At 35.8% G+C, this 17,890-nt stretch overlaps 1 protein-coding gene across 1 annotated transcript; it reads right to left on the reverse strand.

Moving 5' to 3' along the window:
- Positions 1-93: 93 nt before the first annotated feature.
- On the reverse strand, positions 94-17,598 carry ehd4 (EH-domain containing 4). The gene is given in 6 exon segments (NM_001386837.2): positions 94-880; positions 2,489-2,653; positions 7,261-7,673; positions 10,799-10,896; positions 14,340-14,516; positions 17,170-17,598. Coding segments are annotated over 6 exon segments (1,641 nt in total). The 5' UTR covers positions 17,400-17,598; the 3' UTR covers positions 94-322.
- Between the last annotated feature and the right edge of the window lie 292 nt (positions 17,599-17,890).

Here is a 17,890-nt window from a genome sequence, read left to right on the forward strand (position 1 = left end):
CAAGGTGTTAGTGCACTTCCATTTACACCTATTATAAGTCAACAGTATCGCCAAACACAAAAGATGGTTCAACCAATGTCTTCCCTTTAACCCTTTATCAGTTGAAGAACCATATATGGTAACTTCTTTGACATCAGTTGTAATATTTAATTACATAATATTTATTTTATATAAGTCATAAAAGTTCAAAAGTCTTGTAATAACCCCAAGTAACACTCCAGTTTTTTTTTAATGAGTGCCCTATAAAGGGTTAAATGAAGGAGTTAAGACTTGAGTATTGAAAGCCAGCAGCTTTCTGATGAATATAGTGATGTGAAGGTGATCAGTCCTCCTGGTGGTTGTACAGGATGTCCGCAGTGGGGTTTTTCCTGTGTGATGGAGGCACTAGGTGATTGGGGAGCTCTATGGGGAGCTCAAATCCCTCCAGTTTGATCTTAATAAGATGCTGAGCCAGAGCAAACTCTTCATCGTCCAGCATCCCGTCCTTATCGCAATCCGCCAGCTTCCAGATCTTTCCCAGAACAGTGTTGGGCAGGCGGGAATTCATCATCTCCTTCTTGGCGTTGATGCCAGTTACCCTCCCGTTGACAGGCATCAGTGTGTAGAAGATTTCATCGTATCGATGTTTGTCACGACTCACGATCCAGTCCTCAGTATCAGCTCCTGCACTGACCCCTTCACCGTAACCGTGGCCAAAAGGCCCATCAGATGAGTCCTCAAACGCTCCGCCCTTCACCATCTGAGGCGGCTGTTTGCTTTCTTCCTCTCGGATCATGTTCATCAGGTAGGAGATCTTGGTGGACAACATTCTGTCCACAGATTCAATCAGTTTCACCTTCATAGAAGGAAACTTGCTGAAGTCGTAGTGTTGCAGTTGCTCCTGCATTAGTAGGTGACAGAAGGAGACATTTTCATGTCAGATCAACGATAGATGAAACACACTGGCTATTCTGTTTTCATTTTTTATTATGTTTAATAATGCATGTTTGGAGATCATGGCTGAGGCATTGATTTGTAAAGTACAGCCAAAACATGACTCATCCAAGTTCTGAAGTGCTTATTTCAGTGATATGATGTCTAATTCTGGAGCGAATCAATGTGGCTTGCTGAGGCCACAGTCTATTTAAAGCATGGCCTTTACCAGTCAAGTGCTGCCTGGAAGTGTTCTGGTCTGAATGTTCATTGTGAGTCGATTAATGGTAATGGTATTTAAGTTAGAGGCTGTATGTGTATATGTGTGTGTATGTGTATGTATGTATGTATGTGTATGTATGTATGTGTGTGTATGTATGTATGTGTGTGTATGTATGTATGTATGTATGTATGTATGTGTGTGTGTGTGTGTGTGTGTGTGTGTGTGTGTGTGTGTGTATGTATGTATATGTATGTATGACTGTATGTGCTGTTTATATTACTGAGTGGAAAGAACACAGCACATCCTTCTTAATCAGATTGCACTTGATTTTACTGTAAGTGTATGCACATACATGCACATCTGGTGTACTTACCAAGGAAACTAGTGGCATATATTTTATATAGGGAAGTACGTGTGTTATGCTAAGGTTTAAGTATTGTTCATAGTTATTCTCCAGTTTATGTAATGAATATGATAGTACATAGTATCTTACATGGTATGTACATCTTATGTACTGAAACAGGACTGTAAAGCACAGATAACATCTGGATGTTTGTTCTCTCTAAATCACTGCAAAGGTTTTTCAAACTGTTCTTTATTTTCTATAAATAAATGGAAAAAAAGAGAACTATATCTAACACTAAATCACATTCAGTCTATTGCATGTTATGTGAGCAAATGCTAGCTGCAGTTCATTCAATGGCCACCGGGGTTTCAGAATCCTATAAAGCCCCTGCTGTCTCTTCTTATCAAATAAAACACTGCGTACTTGAATGTTAATTAAATGCAAAAGACCAGATGGAAGATGTTAATCTTAGAAACCTGCAAAAGCTTATTACAGTGCTTTATTGGCATCTTGTTTTCAATTATATGTCAGTTTTAACTGAATATACTTTACATTTTAATGAGGTTCTGGAGTCTATACTGAGAATCATGCTGGGCAAACATCCTCAGGCAGGACCAGATCAAAGTTAAAGCTGGGAAGTCAGGGACTTCACAACATGCATTTCTCAAATCTACAAACCTGCAGTGTTGGAAATATGATTCATGCAGGAACAACTATATAAACTGTCCCTCTAAATCAGGGATGCCCAAACTCTGTCCTGGATGGCCAACCTCCTGCAAAGTTTAGTTCCAACCCCAATTAGACACACCTAGGCTTCCTAATCAAGCTCTTACTAGGCTTTCTAGAAACATCCTTGCAAGTGTTTTGAGGCAAACTGGAGCTAAAATCTGCAGGACACCAGCCCTCCAGGACTGAGCTTGGACACCCCTGCTCTAAATAAAAACATGCAGAAGCCATAACATGACATCTAGTATTGATGTGCTCTGTAGACACAAGCTAAGTCTTACCTGCATTTTAATGACATTAGGGAAGTCTCCAGGTGAGATGTGGTGTTCCCTCTGCAGTATCTGGTAGATCTCAGGCAGATGGGCAATCAGTTCTTCCTTTTTCTTTTCTTTCCCGAACAGGGAAGGCATTTCCTTCTTCAGGTAGCTGATGATGTAGGCATGCACCTATGACACACACAACAGATTACAGTCGGTATATTCATAAGGGTGAGGTTAATGTGTACTGTAAATAAAGGCCCATTTTTCTTAACATGTTGACATGTACATATCCACACAGAGCTATGGATAAAAAAAAAAAACTACAGTAAGAGACTATTCTGTGGGCTTATTAGATATGGGTTTGAATAAAATCCTAATATCAGTTTTATTCTCAAATGTCCTCATAATTTCTGATTTTCTGTTTTTAAACATTAAAAACCATTTAGGGCACTTTTGTTTAGAAAATAGCAAATGATCACAACAATAAGTTTTCATTTGTTGTAATTGGATATTTGGGTCAATATTCCAACCAAATATTGATTTTGTAACACTTCTGGAACTACAACATTAATATTGTGTTGTCTGAAAATGAATTTAGCAAAAAAAAAAGTTTTTTTAAATGACATTTCTTGAAATGTTAATAATTCTTTATCAGGAATTATAAAAGTAGTTATTGGAAATTAAACTTTCAGAGAAACTAAACTAAAAAACTGGACTTTAAATTTTAATAGCAAAAAATAATTTATTAATTATAATTATTATCTTTTTTATATTATTATTATAACATTAGAATTTATAATATTAGTAATGAAATAATAATTATTATTTTTAAATAATTAATTGATAAAAAAATATTTCCATATACTGCGTGTATATTGTGAGTGTGTGTGTGTGTGTGTGTGTGTGTGTGTGTGTGTGTGTGTGTGTGTGTGTGTGTGTGTGTCTGTGTGTGTGTGTGTGAGTGTGTGTATATATATATATATATACTAAATTTAGACCTAAATTTTTTTGCACAATCCTTATATGTAAATATCAGGTTTATAGACCATCTTATGGTTTAACATAACTTTTCAGCCCGCGACTCCCAAAATAACAATGCCAGTGACTCGCGACCCCCAATATTCTCTGAGGTGGTTTTAGATATACAATTCTTGCAAACAACAGCACACACACACACACACACACACACACACACACACACCAATAGGCCCAAGTCTGTTTATCATTTTATTTTGGAGGATGCCACTTAGAGACCATCCTCCATGTTCAGTTGTGGCCTTTATTTATTTTTAATGTACGTGAGTGCCGTAAAGGTCAACATTTTTTACCTGGTGCCATAAAATCAATGTGCTGCATTTGACGCTACTGCTGTGTCTTTAATATAAAGAAATCACCCCCGGGGCTCGCAAAAAAACGAAAGGTTGATGGCCTTTTTGTTTTTTATTCTTTATTATTAAGATGTTGACAATGTTACTATAAACTACTCTTTTGTTCTTCATTAGGTTACGGATCAAATGTAGTAATTCAAAAGTGTCTGTATTTACACAAGCATTTTCCTCAATAAAGAGGAAGCGCACCACAAGAGATCCAAATTAAGCCTAGACTTTTTTCCCTTTTAAGCCATGTTTATTCCTCTTAAGGATGATTGGCGGCTGGAGGAGCACAGGAAAGGCGTAAACATGACGAGTGGCAAGACTAAGTGGGGTGGAGAGGTTAGGAAAAATAAGGGCCGTGCTCTGCTCAAGCACATTACACACATTCCTTTGTACCACGGAAAGGGACTTTTCTGGGCTTTTCCAGGAGATGGAGAGAGCCTTTAACTGCCTCACATGGCTTAAGCGTTACAGGAAGGCATGCACGGGGCTGCAGGATTCCTGTTTGCTGGCCGTGTTTGGAAAATATTGCGGAAGAGATAAGACGCACTTTCTGTCATGGTTCCATGAGTGAATTGTTTATAGCGTCCAGATTTAAGAGCAAGACGCAACCAGGTTGTGTTGAACAAGGCTCATGTGGCACAGTGTGTAAGTTCAAATAATGCAGTCAGCCAAAAACAATAGCGGATGCACTAAGGTCAAACACAAGACTAAATAACAGACAATGAGCAGCAGTGCTGGAAGGTTTCTAGCAGCAAGTTATTACACATAATATGCACATGCATAGTTAAACACATCACAAAGTTCTTATCAAATTATGTTTGTTTTGTCAGTCATGGATGAGTTCGGTTTTTTTGGATCAGCAAAAAAAAAAAGTATTAAAAATGTTAAATTAAAAAGTATTCATTTATTAATAATAGATTGCATATTGATAACCAAAAAGTTAAGTTATTCTTTCACTTGCTATTAAAGGAACAGTAGAATAGAACGCGAAACAAATAAGAAAAGGTGTATTGTCCTTTGCAATATAATCAAAGGTTTCAGATGTTCACAGATCAGTTTTGGCAGTTCTGAAGTGGTAGATGGCTTTTGTGCATATTTAATGTTGATCGAGCAAAAATATCTTTGTTAAATTCCTATTCTTGCTAGGGAATTTGAGAAGTATATTGTATTATGTCTGACAAATTATACCTAAAATCTTAAACTCTTCTTCCTTTTTTTACCAAGTTAACATGTTGATTTGACTAATAAACTTAAAGCCAGCAAATATTACAATCATTTTGGAGTCCAGTTTGGGACAAAAAAAAAAAAAAAAAAACTAATATATATTTATATTTTTTATATATTTATATATTTTTAGAGGTTTTCACCTTTATTTGGATTGGACAGTGGAGGTTTTACAGACAGGATTGGGGAAGGATTGGCAAAGAACCTCTAGCCGGGAATCAAACTCGGGTCGCCATGAGTACCTCAGTGCTGAGTCGACACACTAACAACTAGGCAATTGACGCCGACAAAAATAAATAAATAAAAAAAATATATAAATAAATATATATATATATATATATATATATATATATATATATATATATATATATATATATATATATATATATATATATATATATATATATATATATATATATATATTGATAATAGAGAAATTAAGTAAACATTAAAAATCTGTGGAATTAACAAAGCAAACCATTTTTATTTATTTTGGGAACATATGTACTGTATATTCAAGAATATTGGAGGGAAATACAGAAGGCTCTTGAACACATATTTAAAAAGAGATATACCTATACAAAGTAAGTTATTATATTTTGGCTGTGCAAATCCAGATTTAGTAACAGCAAACAATGAATTCCTGATGCCTGCTCTCATGGCTGCCAGTAAAAAAAGTAATCACACACAGCAAGAGTAACAAACCTTAAATAATTGCATAGATGCAACTATTGAGATCTATACAATGGAAAAAATCACTTCTGTAGTTAATTTAAAGAAGGATATATTTCTGGGAAAATGGAAGAAAAGGGGTTGAATATATTTTAGTTAGAAGACCTGATTTTCTTGCAATAAACAAATAGAAGATGCTCAACTGATACATGCTAATGTGTGTATACGTATATGGTTATATATACAGTTGAAGTCAGAATTATTAGCACCCTGTTTATTTTTTTCCCCAATTTCTGTTTAACGGAGAGCAGATTTTTCCAACACATTTCTTAACATAATAGTTTTAATAACTCATCTCTAATAACTGATTTATTTGATCTTTGCCATGATGACAGTAAATAATATTTTACCAGATATTTTTCAAGACACTTCTATACAGCTTAAAGTGACATTTAAAGGCTTAACTAGGCTAATTGTGTTTACTAGGCAGGTTAGGGTAATTAGGCAATTATTGTGAAACGATGGTTTGTTCTGTAGACTATTCAAAAAAATATAGCTTAAAGGGGCTAATCATTTTTACATTAAATGTTTTTTTAAAATTAAAAACTGCTTTTATTCTAGCAGAAATAAAACAAATAAGACTTTCTCCAGAAGAAAAAAGATTATCAGATATACTGTGAAAATGTCCTTGCTCTGTTAAACATCATTTGGGAAATATTAAAAAAAAAAAAAAAATTGAAGGGGAGCTAATAATTCTGACTTCAACTGTATATTTCTATTGTATTGTATGTTATTACCATGTGTATAATGAAGATGGTCATTTTAGATTATTCTGTAAGGAATTATATCATGACATGCATTCTCCCCCTGGATGTAAATAGTGCTTTAATTTTTATTATTATTTTTAGGATATTTTTCTTTCTATAATTTAATAAAATTTGAGCACAATGTACAGTTAGTACACCTGACAATAATGTACGTCGATTGTATATCACTCAAGGTCACATATTGAGATTCAAATGTACCTTGAAATGTTGTACGACTACTCAATTGAGTGTTCACAATAAACATAAAATAAAAAAATCTGTGCAACTAGTTAATGAATTAGTTATTATAGACAAATGTAATAACTAAACACTTTAACAATAAACTATATTGTCGGCGGCAATAGCCTAGTGATTAAGTGTGCCAACATATAGCATCAGTGCTCAGGGTGACACGAGTTCGATTCCCGGCTCGAGGTCCTATTCACATCGTTCCCCTCTCTCTACTCCCAATGCTTTCCCGTCTGTACTCCACTATCCTTTCCAAATAAAAAAGTGCAAAAAAAAACAGTATTTACATTGTAAACTATATAAATACTGTAATTTAGCATAAAATATATAATAAAAGTTAATTATGACAATATAAACAATATAAATGGTGTTTACCAAATCTAAAAGTGCAAACATATGTGTCCATGTGTCCTTCAAATCTGTGTCAACTACTACATTAAAAGCATCTCCTGTTTGGACCACCAACCTTAGCAAGACGAGCTCGTTTAATCAGGTCATTCAGCTTGCGCAGGGCAGCGTTGCGGGGCAGACCCTGGATATCCCTGAAGAGATCTTGTGTTTCGGCTTCGAACAGGCGCCGGTTTTCTGCATTTTGGAGAGGTTTTGCCCAGAAAGAGCCCAGATAAACCCTCACCACCTCTGGAGTGTTGATCACTTTCCCCAGTGACCACATCAGGGCTCCGTAAACCCGCATCAGCTGCTGAGTGTCCACCTGATCGGCCTTGTTCAGCACCACACGGATTTTGTCATCCTGGCCACGGAAAGCTCGTATGGCTTCAGAAAACTCATCAGATATGTCTAGCTTATGGGCATCGAAAAGGAGAATGATGCGGTCCACTCGCTCTCCAAACCAGCGCAGAACCTCGGAGAAATCATAGCCTGTGATGCCAAAATAGAAGAATATAGAATTAGAATCAGTAGAATAGGATTAGGATGACAATAATATATACTGTTATACAGTGTTAGAGAAAAGTGTTTAGGTGTACAGCATACAAATAGTAAAACAATTGTGATAAACAATAGTATCATATCGGGTTCCAAAATATCATCCAAAATATTTATTTGACACATACATTTGTCATGTATGTTAATACTTCAACAGTATTTTCATATGCTTATAGTTCTTTGATGTTTGGTAATGGTCACTTATAAAAAGTATAAAATATAAAATTAAACTAGAAAAGTAAAGTTTGTAGATAAAGTTTATGGTGGCTTGAGAAAGTCCAGTATGAACGTTTGAAGTAGTTAAAAAATTTAAATAACTGAAGTAGTTTTAGTTTGAAACAGTTGGCATAGATATCTACATATGTCTTAACATGTACTAGGTGGGCGATGCAGTGGTGCAGTAGGTAGTGCTGTCGCCTCACAGCAAGAAGGTCGCTGGGTCGCTGTTTTGCATGTTCTCCCTGCGTTCGCGTGGGTTTCCTCCGGGTGCTCCGTTTTCCCCCACAGTCCAAAGACATGCGGTACAGGTGAATTGGGTGGGCTAAATTGTCCGTAGTGTGTGTGAATGTGTGTGTGGATGTTTGCCAGAGATTGGTTGTGGCTGGAAGGGCATCGGCTGCGTAAAAATGTGCTGGATAAGTTCATTTGCTAAGGTGTTTAGGCAGTTGCTGAAATGTTCTCAGTGATTGCTAAGGTGTTGCTAGGATGTTCTAGGCAATTGTTAAGGTGTTAAAATGTTGTTAGTATGTCCAATGTAAAGTCAATGGCAGTTTTTTTCTAATGGAAGTCATTGGGACGGTTGCTAGGGTGCTGTAAGTGGTTGCTAGGGTGTGGCTAGTAAGTTGAAAGATCATTGATTGGCAGACTGGTAGTCGGAGTTAAATGGGCTCAACTTTAGGTCATGACAGTCTGGCGAAAGTTATGAGGTCACAAAGGTTAGTCAAATGTTAAGTCAATAGGACGTTTCTGAGTTTTCCGGATCAGTTTTCAGAAAAGCGCAAATCGGATAAGTTGAAAAAGATATAGGTTTGTAGTCAGTTTGGTGGTTGTGTAGTATGGACAGTCTAGGAGGAGATGCCTTCTTAAAATAGTTTACAAAAAGACTTAAAAGACAGAAGAAGAATACTGTTTATGTAGTATAACAATATGTTAGCTCTCAAGCCACCATTATATATGAAAAGAAAATAATTATATATTTTTTATTTTATATTTATTTTATCAATAAACATAATAAGATAAATATTAATAGTAAATAAAACTAAATCCAGAGATTTTAGACCAACATTTTTTTAATAAAAAAAATATAAATACAGTACACAAAATTGTTTAAAATTGGTATCTGACAACTGGAAAATATGAGGCTAAACTGTTCTTCATGCATAAATAATGTTTACACCTTTGTTTCTGTTGCTGGAGAAACAAAAGAGAAGGAAGCAACCATCAGCTTTCTAGCTGTATCAGTGCACAGATCAATGACCATGCAGAAACAGGGACGCAATATTAGTCCTCATTCACACTAAAAGCCCATCGAATGTGCTGGTATAAGTTCAGATTTTAAAGCAATGAGATAAAGCTTAACCAACCACCAAACAGTCCAGAGGAAATTACGTTGCTCCGACGACAATGGCATGGATTACACATGGCTATAAAAATTTTACAAAAAGCTCTGCCAAGATTTTACAAAGGAGGAGCTCAGTGCTTAAACTGTGAGAACCATTAATGCTGTTCCATGTAAGGCAACCTAGAAGAGAGAATTAAAAGACTTTTCCTTTATCAAATATATTTTAGTTGTTTACATTTTTTTATATTGGGTCCCATAATAGGTACCATTTCTTTTAAAATATTTAACTTTTTTATTTTTTTAAAAATACAACAAATAACAAATTATATTAAAAAAATGGCTAAATTAATGCCCCAAGTCATCAACTTCTTGCAATAATTATTTAATCAATCCTACTGTATACCAGAAAGCCTACATACAAATCTAGAAAAATAAAACTTGAATCAAAATACAAAGCAAGCACCACAAAATAGTGTGCATGTATCAATTTTGATATTTAAAAACCAAATATTGATGCGTGAATGCAGTGGTGCATTATGAGATATGTCTGAGTCGCTAACATAAGAGGAATGCAACCTCAGCTGAGAAGAACTAAAGCAGGAACAGATGTGGAACGCCCATGTGTCGTATCCCTCACCATCAAACCTGCGTCCATACACTATTCTCCCGCTCTGCCACCAGGCCTAATCTACAGTCTGCAGACCCTCTGTGTATGTAGATCTGCCGCTGTGCATCTTCAAAGATAACAACTGCACAGCACAAACAACGTGGTCATGTCTCAAAACTGCTCAGCTTTATCATATTTAAAAAACCCAACAACTCTTATTTTGTTAATTGATGATCTTGTAAGACTAGTTACATGCTGAGGTACCAGAGTGCTGATGTAAAGCCCACAGTGCATTTGGAGAGCTCAACTCATGCTAGCGAAATGAGCGAAAAAAAAAAAAGGCGAGAAATGCTGACCAGCGTGTCTGCTGGTGTCATGTCATGTAATGGGAGACAGGGACGGAAACGAGAGAGGAAATTTACGATGAAACAGGCCAGATCTGGTGACTGAAATGAAAACTAATGACTACGGCATTATGATTGTCCACACTGGAAACAAGAGCATCGGTTCTCCAGGGAGTGGACCAGCCTAAATCTATTTTCAATGGGAAGTGGACACAGAGACTCCAGGCTGGAGGATTTCGCCAAGGCTAAACAGCGGAGTCCATGCTGTGTTGGTCAAGTGGCATAATCAACAGGGCTAGTTTTATCTAAACAACCGGCTATTCTCTAATAAACATCTTTGAGGGAAAAGTTGAGATGACTGTTAGAGAAGAACAGTCATAGGAAATCATATAGGACATCATTTTGATATCCTACTGCATGTGCATGATGGTCATGTGACTGAGTCTGTACATACAGTAACTCCCAGGCTTTGTCTTTGTCACACAATAAAGGACGGACTGGGTCTGAAAGGTCATACTCTCGTAAAGTAAACACTGTAGCTACTGACCTCTGCTTATGCGCTGCTTTTCGCCAGATAAGATCCCGGGTGTGTCGATGATGCTGATGCTCTGCAGAACTTGGTTGGGCATTTGTGAACAGATAAACCTAGCAGGACAGATGGACAGTTTATCACCTCATGTTAACGAAGGAAACTCTGGTAGTATCACTACATTTGTCTGCTGATTTATTTAATCGGAGACATTGAGAGATAAAACTGCATTTCTTTGACAAGAATCAGGTCTAAAATTGTTTTAAATGGGATACTGTAGCAGTGACAATGAAGGTCAAGACTACAATGCAGTTTTTTGTTCAGATTAAACAGGACAGAGTTTTCTGTAAGGGAGAACATTTCCAAACACAGATTTATTTAGTGTGTAGACGAAGACAAATGTTAATAAACAAATAATCATTGTATCTATTCAAAACACTTATTGTTGTCAAATCCATTGACAATATACGAATATGTGTGACTAATAATATAATATAATATAATATAATATAATATAATATAATATAATATAATATAATATAATATAATATAATATAATATAATATAATATATGCAGGAATTTAGCATAACTCAATTTTAGTGCCAATATGTGATCAGATTATAAGATTTAGACACGTGACCTTCCCCGGCTTCTTAAAAAACCTGTAGAACCAGTTATGTGAAGGACTCAAGTCATTTTTCCCAGTAAAATCTAAAATGCCACATTTACAGTAAATCATGTTGCAGTAAGAATGAAGCAGTAAATCCTGCTTCTGGAGAGCCTGCAGAGTTTAGTAACTCTGCTTCAACACACATATCTGTAGTTATCGAACAAGACTGAAGGACTTGTGATTAATTAGGATTGGAACTAAACTGTGATGAGGGATTTGTTCAAAATATAGTCATAAATTTAGCTCAATGTTGTCTATAAAACATCATTTGAAAACATTATGTCTATGTAAACATTATATTTTATCTGTCGATATGATGCCAATGAATTGCAGAGCTCGTACAGACATGTTTTTGTATCATATGTGGAGTGTAAAGTGGCACTTTACAGTAAGAAGAATTATATTAGTCTTAACGTAACCTTAACTTGTATTCTATCTGTTTTAAATTACCACGCAAATTATAATTGTGAGATATAAACTCATATCCATTTCACCATTCATAAGATTAGATGCTTTCTTAACTGTTGTTTCCTCACTGCTGAGAGGATATTTAGCTATTAAAAGAAAAGAGTGCAGCACGTGTTTACACATTCATGTAAAATTTAACTTTCAGCAGTGTCAATGCCATCTGGACGTCTGTATATTCCTCAATAGTATTTCTAATTTCTTCTAATGCAAGAAAGGGAAATAATTTCACTGTAACAATATCTGAGCACAGAAATATGTTACATGCACACGAGTAAAATGTTGTTGGATGTAGATCAGGTAATGTGTTGTTAATAACAGTGATAAACTATTCCACCACCTCAGGGCAACAACTTTAGGAATGTGTTCAGTTCAAGCTCATTTGTATAGCATATTTCCTAATCATTATCATTCCAAAGCAGCATGTTATTACATTACATAACAGTCAAAATGAAAATTAATTCATGTCTCAGACATTCAATTAACTCTTATTTAAAAAGGCTAAATCTATCATTTAATATTACATCTACAAATCTTTAGTGTGAGGGAATATTATTGTCATGTTTTGGATTTCAACACAGTCTCAAGAGAGTTTGAGGATCTTACTTTTTTTTTTTAATAAAAGCTCATAGGAAATTGCAACATCTCCGTACAAACATCACCTGTCAGCTGCAAAGCTGAATGACAAACCGAGAAAAAGAGGAAGTGGCATTTCACCAAGTTTCATTTTCAAGAAAATTTCATATGCACTTTATTCAAAAAGCCAGTACTTAAAAAAAAAAAAAATTGTGAAAAAAAACTGCTGTATCCAAACATGCCATCACATGACGCACAACGAGGTCCATAGGAAACAGAGGGCATTGTTTTGAGGTTCCTCTGGACAAGAGGAGATGTTCTCTGTAAAGTGTGCCTTTGACCTCTATAGTGGTCACTGTCAAAGAAGTACTTACACTATTTCCCCTCCACATAAATATCCAGCAAACAGGAAAAAAACCCTTTGTCTAACTGTCTAGATACTAAAATTAAACAGTAAAACTTGTGCTGCACCTACAGTAATCTAAAAGAAGAAATGGCCGAGACCCTTTACACGATTTCAGAGAAAAGATTTTTGCCTGGAATAGAAATGCAGGCAGCGTGGGATAAAAGAAAGAAAAGGATGAGCTGTGTTGAAAAACACGTTAAGCTAATGGGACGGAGATGACATAAGTGCAAAACTACAAAGCGTTGTGACATAATTGAGTTTAGTCTTTTTATAGTTATATTGTAAACCTTGAACTGAACTTGTGTCATTCCAGAAAGATTTCCTTCTTATCCTATGCCACTGTCAGAGCTAGATAATGGAAAAGCCTTGTTTTGGCAACCGCCCGGGCAAGAGGGACATCCGTTACAGACTGCTGTAAGTAAGAAAATGTGCCCACATCCGAGATTTCCCTGCAACATGACATGATGTCTAACAAACGTTCTCCTGGCTCAACCTTGACAGAACATCTGGTGAACACTAGTATGCTGTTATCAAATAAATTAGCTCTTAGAGGTGTTATAGACTACTGAAAACCAAGAAATATGTTAAAAATATTTATCATTCAGACTGTGAATTTTACAATTTATTTACATCTTAGAGTTTCTATCCAGCATTTTAAAGCAATATGCATACAAAAGTATAGAATGGAATAGTTATGGCTTGATGGTGAAAAGCAATCATGTGATTTACAAGACATGCATTAACCACTCAATTTTAACTTAATATTATTAAAACAATCTTTTAATGAATCTTACAAAGCATCAAAATGAATGTGGTATGGATTTTTAATAGAGGAACAGAAGTCTTGTTTTAGTTTTATGGGTGTTTGTATTGGTGTGAACTCACTCTTTAAATCTACAAAAAGGTCTTTCATCTGAACAAGCAAGGAGCCTACAAGTATTGCTTTGCTTTAGACACTTGACTACTAGTCACAAAACTCACTGACTCACTTTTCTTGGGCTTATTTCCTGCTTTATTAGGGGTCACCACGGTGGAATGACCCATCAATTAATCTGGCAAATGTTTCATTGTCACAAACTTTAAAACTTAAAATCTAATATGTAATCATTGATTTTCTTCTGCTTTTTCCACCTTTAACAGGGGTCACCACGTTGGAATGAAACGTCAATTACTCTGGTGATGTTACAGTCACAAACTTTAAACGTTATTCTAATATACAATCATTGATTTGTATTTCTCATTGACTATGACTTGATAATGTGTGTGTATTGTATTATTTGTAATTGAATATTGATAATTATGTAACAACATCCTGCTCTGGGGCTACAGATGCAAATTACCTTAATAGTTAACTCTGGCACAACATGTCATGTAAATGAATAAATGCACACGTAAAAAACACATAAAAAAATAACTCTAAAATGCGTCTCTTGCCACTTACCTGTTTAAAAATGAATTTCCGAATGAATTGAGTTTGCGGAAAGGTTTCTTGGGGTCCACAACCAAGGCATTTCCAGGAACCACCCCCTCATTATCGTTGTACATGACAGCAATGAATCCATCTGTTGTTGGTTCGGGGCCAATTCTCATCCCTGGAAAATCCTGCTCCAGAAGATACCTGCAGGATGGAGAGGTTAGGTATTAACACTCCACTACTTAGTGAACTGGAGCAGAATGATCATGTGACAGCACATGACAACCAAAAAATGTCTCTGTTGCTTGAGAATAAAAGAATGGAGTAACTGCTACCTACACAGCTTTAGGATGAAAAACAATGCAAATCGATAAATGTAAAAGATTCTGAAAGATTAAAGCTAAACAGTGGCACCTGAAGCTCAGTCAATTGCGAAAACAGACCTATTCATCAGTCTCACTCTTCTTTAAACTTCCTTCAAATGCAACAATCCCTACCACATCCTGCCAGAGGATGAGAAAGTGTCAAAGGTTTCCAGGCAAAGAAACACACATGGCTTGTTGTTAAAATCTAACCTAAACATAAGGGAACTATTAATCTGATTACAGTCATGGTTAAATATGGTTCAGTTTTTCTTAGTGCACGTGTAATGCAGAAGATCCTACATTTTTTGGAGACAGCATGACTGAAATCTATTTTAAAGTGCTAATAGTGAAAAATTTGCTGTCAATTTACTCACCCACAGGCCATCCAAAAGGTAGGTGACTTTTTGCAGCAGCAGCAGAAAATTAAAGATGATTTTAGCTAAAAATGATGGTACTTTGTGGTTTAATAACATACAAGTCACTTGTTACCAGTACCACGAAAGTCTAGAAAACATCTACATGCAGAAACAAAACAATGACAATAAATCAAGGTCTTATAAAGCATAACGATCAGTCCAAACAAGAGTCTAAACAATATTAATATTATTATTACCTAACAGGCTGAGGTGCTGATATTGTTTTGCCTGTATTTTTTTTTCTTACTACGCACACCCATTACCTAGGCATGGAACAATAACCGGTTTCAAGGTTTACAGAGCTTTGGAAAAGTCAAGGTTTTAAAACTGCAAATATTTTCTTTTATACCGTTTCTAGGGTATATGCAAGTTTGTTTGTTTTTTCAGTGTTTCTTATGACTTTTTCATTAAGTTTTTTAGAGCAACACTTACTGATAGGATGTTAAAAGGATGAGCTCTAATTTTAGTGAGTGAAAATTGTCACGTTATGCGTTTTAAGTCCATTATAAGGAAACAGCTTAACGTGGCTTAATGTACCTCAACACTGACATGGAAAACCCAAATTGTTTGTATTGTTTAAAAGAGTGAGCCCTAATTCCACAGATAAAGTGATCAATATCACGTTAAGTGTTTTCTCCCCATTAAAGTGTATAATAAGAAAAGGCTTAACATACCTTCACAACAACTGAGGGAAACCAAATGTTAAAAAGGCTGTCCATAAAAATCAAAGTTAGAGTTAATCACAAGTAAAATTTGATAGAAAATTGATTTTCCCCACTTGTTGTTGAGGTACATTAAGCCACGTTATGCTTTTTCCTCATAATAGACTTTAATGGGGGAGAAAACGCTTAATGTGATGTTTTTCACTTTATCTATGGAAATGGGACTGCTTCTTTTTACAATAGTTGGTGTAAATTAAAAGTACAATTTGACAAAAACTTAGGTTTCTCTTGTTGATGTTTAGGTATATTAAAGCACATTAAGCTTTTTTTTTTTACGTTAAGTTTTTTATAATGTCCCAGACTCCCAGCTACTGGTCAGCTCACGATTCAGGAATTGTTTGAAAAACAACTCACTTATACACCAACATATAAGCATGCAAAAACCTGAATAAAACTTTACTTTATATTCAAAAAAAAGAAAGGCATCCAAAAAAATGCTTTTTCAAGTTGTAATGAAATGTAATGTAATGACGCTTTTGAAACTAGTCAGTGATTTATTTCAATTGTTTAGCCAGACATGTTCAAAATAACAAAGCTAAAATATTTTAAATGTTTCTTAAAAAAATATTGTGTTCAGTGGAATAAAGGTTGTTGTTGTTTTTTACCCAGACATTTTAAAAGAACTAATCAGAATATTGTGAAACAGTAAAACCGTGATATTTTCATGAAAGGTTATCACACTGTCAGAATCTTATACCAGTCCATACCAATCATTGACTGGCATTTTAGAAAATCACCAAGAACCACGGTTTCAGCTAATAACTTTAATTTTCTTCTAAAGAACAAAAAGTCAACTTCAGTTCATCTCTTGCATGGCCTGAGGGTGAATAAATGAACAGTAAATTATTTTTTGCATGAAAATCCCTTTAAGCATTCATTATTTCCTTGTACATGACCTAACATTACGAAGAGCTTAGTTATAAACCAGTTCCAGTTTGAAAGAAGCTTAACATGACACAGATCTATTGGGCTTTCTTATTCATTCATCACTTTAAATAGCAGGACCTCATGAGCAACATCACATACATCAAAGCTAGAAGGTTTTGACCTACAGCAAAAAGTCAATAAGAAGGATAATGATGCTTTTACGAGTTACTTTCATACACTCCAGCATTCTGAATCTCTTCATGGATGAATGGACTATGGGAGCTGGCATATACGCAGTTTTTACACACCCTCCGTCCCCACCAAGGTTTCCAGAACCACAAAGAGCTGACTGTACTGAAACTCACACGTGTACAGTATGCTCCTATGAAATAAAATAACTAATAAGAATGTTATAAAATATTTAAAATATGGTGAAGCCTTCAAAAGTTGACTTTCACACACCACTCAGCCAAAGCAGTTGTTTTACCTTATGAAAGTGGTCTTCCCAGTGGAATACTGTCCGACCAGCAGGACCATGGGTTTGCTCTGGAAGTCCGCCTCCTCCAGCGCCGGTGAGTGAAAGTCATGGAAGAGGTAGGTTTCCTCCAGAGGCAGCAGCTTTTTAGTGTAAAGACTCTGAAGTCCTTCGGTCACTGTTTGAAACATGTCGCCCTCCTTGTTCCTTCCACCCTGTTCCTTATTTACCCAAGTGAACATGTTGTCGTTGTTCTTGCAGTCCTCTTTTATACTTGAAGCAACCCTAGTTCCTCTTTTGTGTATTGAAGGAATTGAAAACCGTTCCAAGGTTTTTTCCTTTATTTGTCTTGAGTGTTGACACAAGACCGTCCACTGTCCAGCTGTGCGTGTGTCTGACTGCCGCCGCCGCCGCCGTGACCTCACCTGTATCCTTTTATGTGACGCTCTTTCTCATGACGCTCGGGTTAAATATTCATGAGCTGGTAACTCGCGGAGGGTGGAGCTTGTTTGGGCGCAAAGTGTGGCACTGCAGGCTGACTGACTGTTGCTGCTTCTGTCTGTGGAAACGAACAGGACAGAAAGCTGCTGACCTGGACAAACTCAAAACCCACAATTTGAGAAGTGAAATGCTTTCTTGCTTTTAGCGCGCGATCTATTTATTTAAAGATGTTTAACAATTGATATCTGAAGCAGTTTTGGCAGAGCAGATGAATGTATTGTCACTCTGTGTG

This window comes from Danio rerio, chromosome 17, assembly GCF_052040795.2.
Source record: "Danio rerio strain M-AB ecotype USA chromosome 17, GRCz13ab, whole genome shotgun sequence".
Taxonomy (NCBI): domain Eukaryota; kingdom Metazoa; phylum Chordata; class Actinopteri; order Cypriniformes; family Danionidae; genus Danio; species Danio rerio.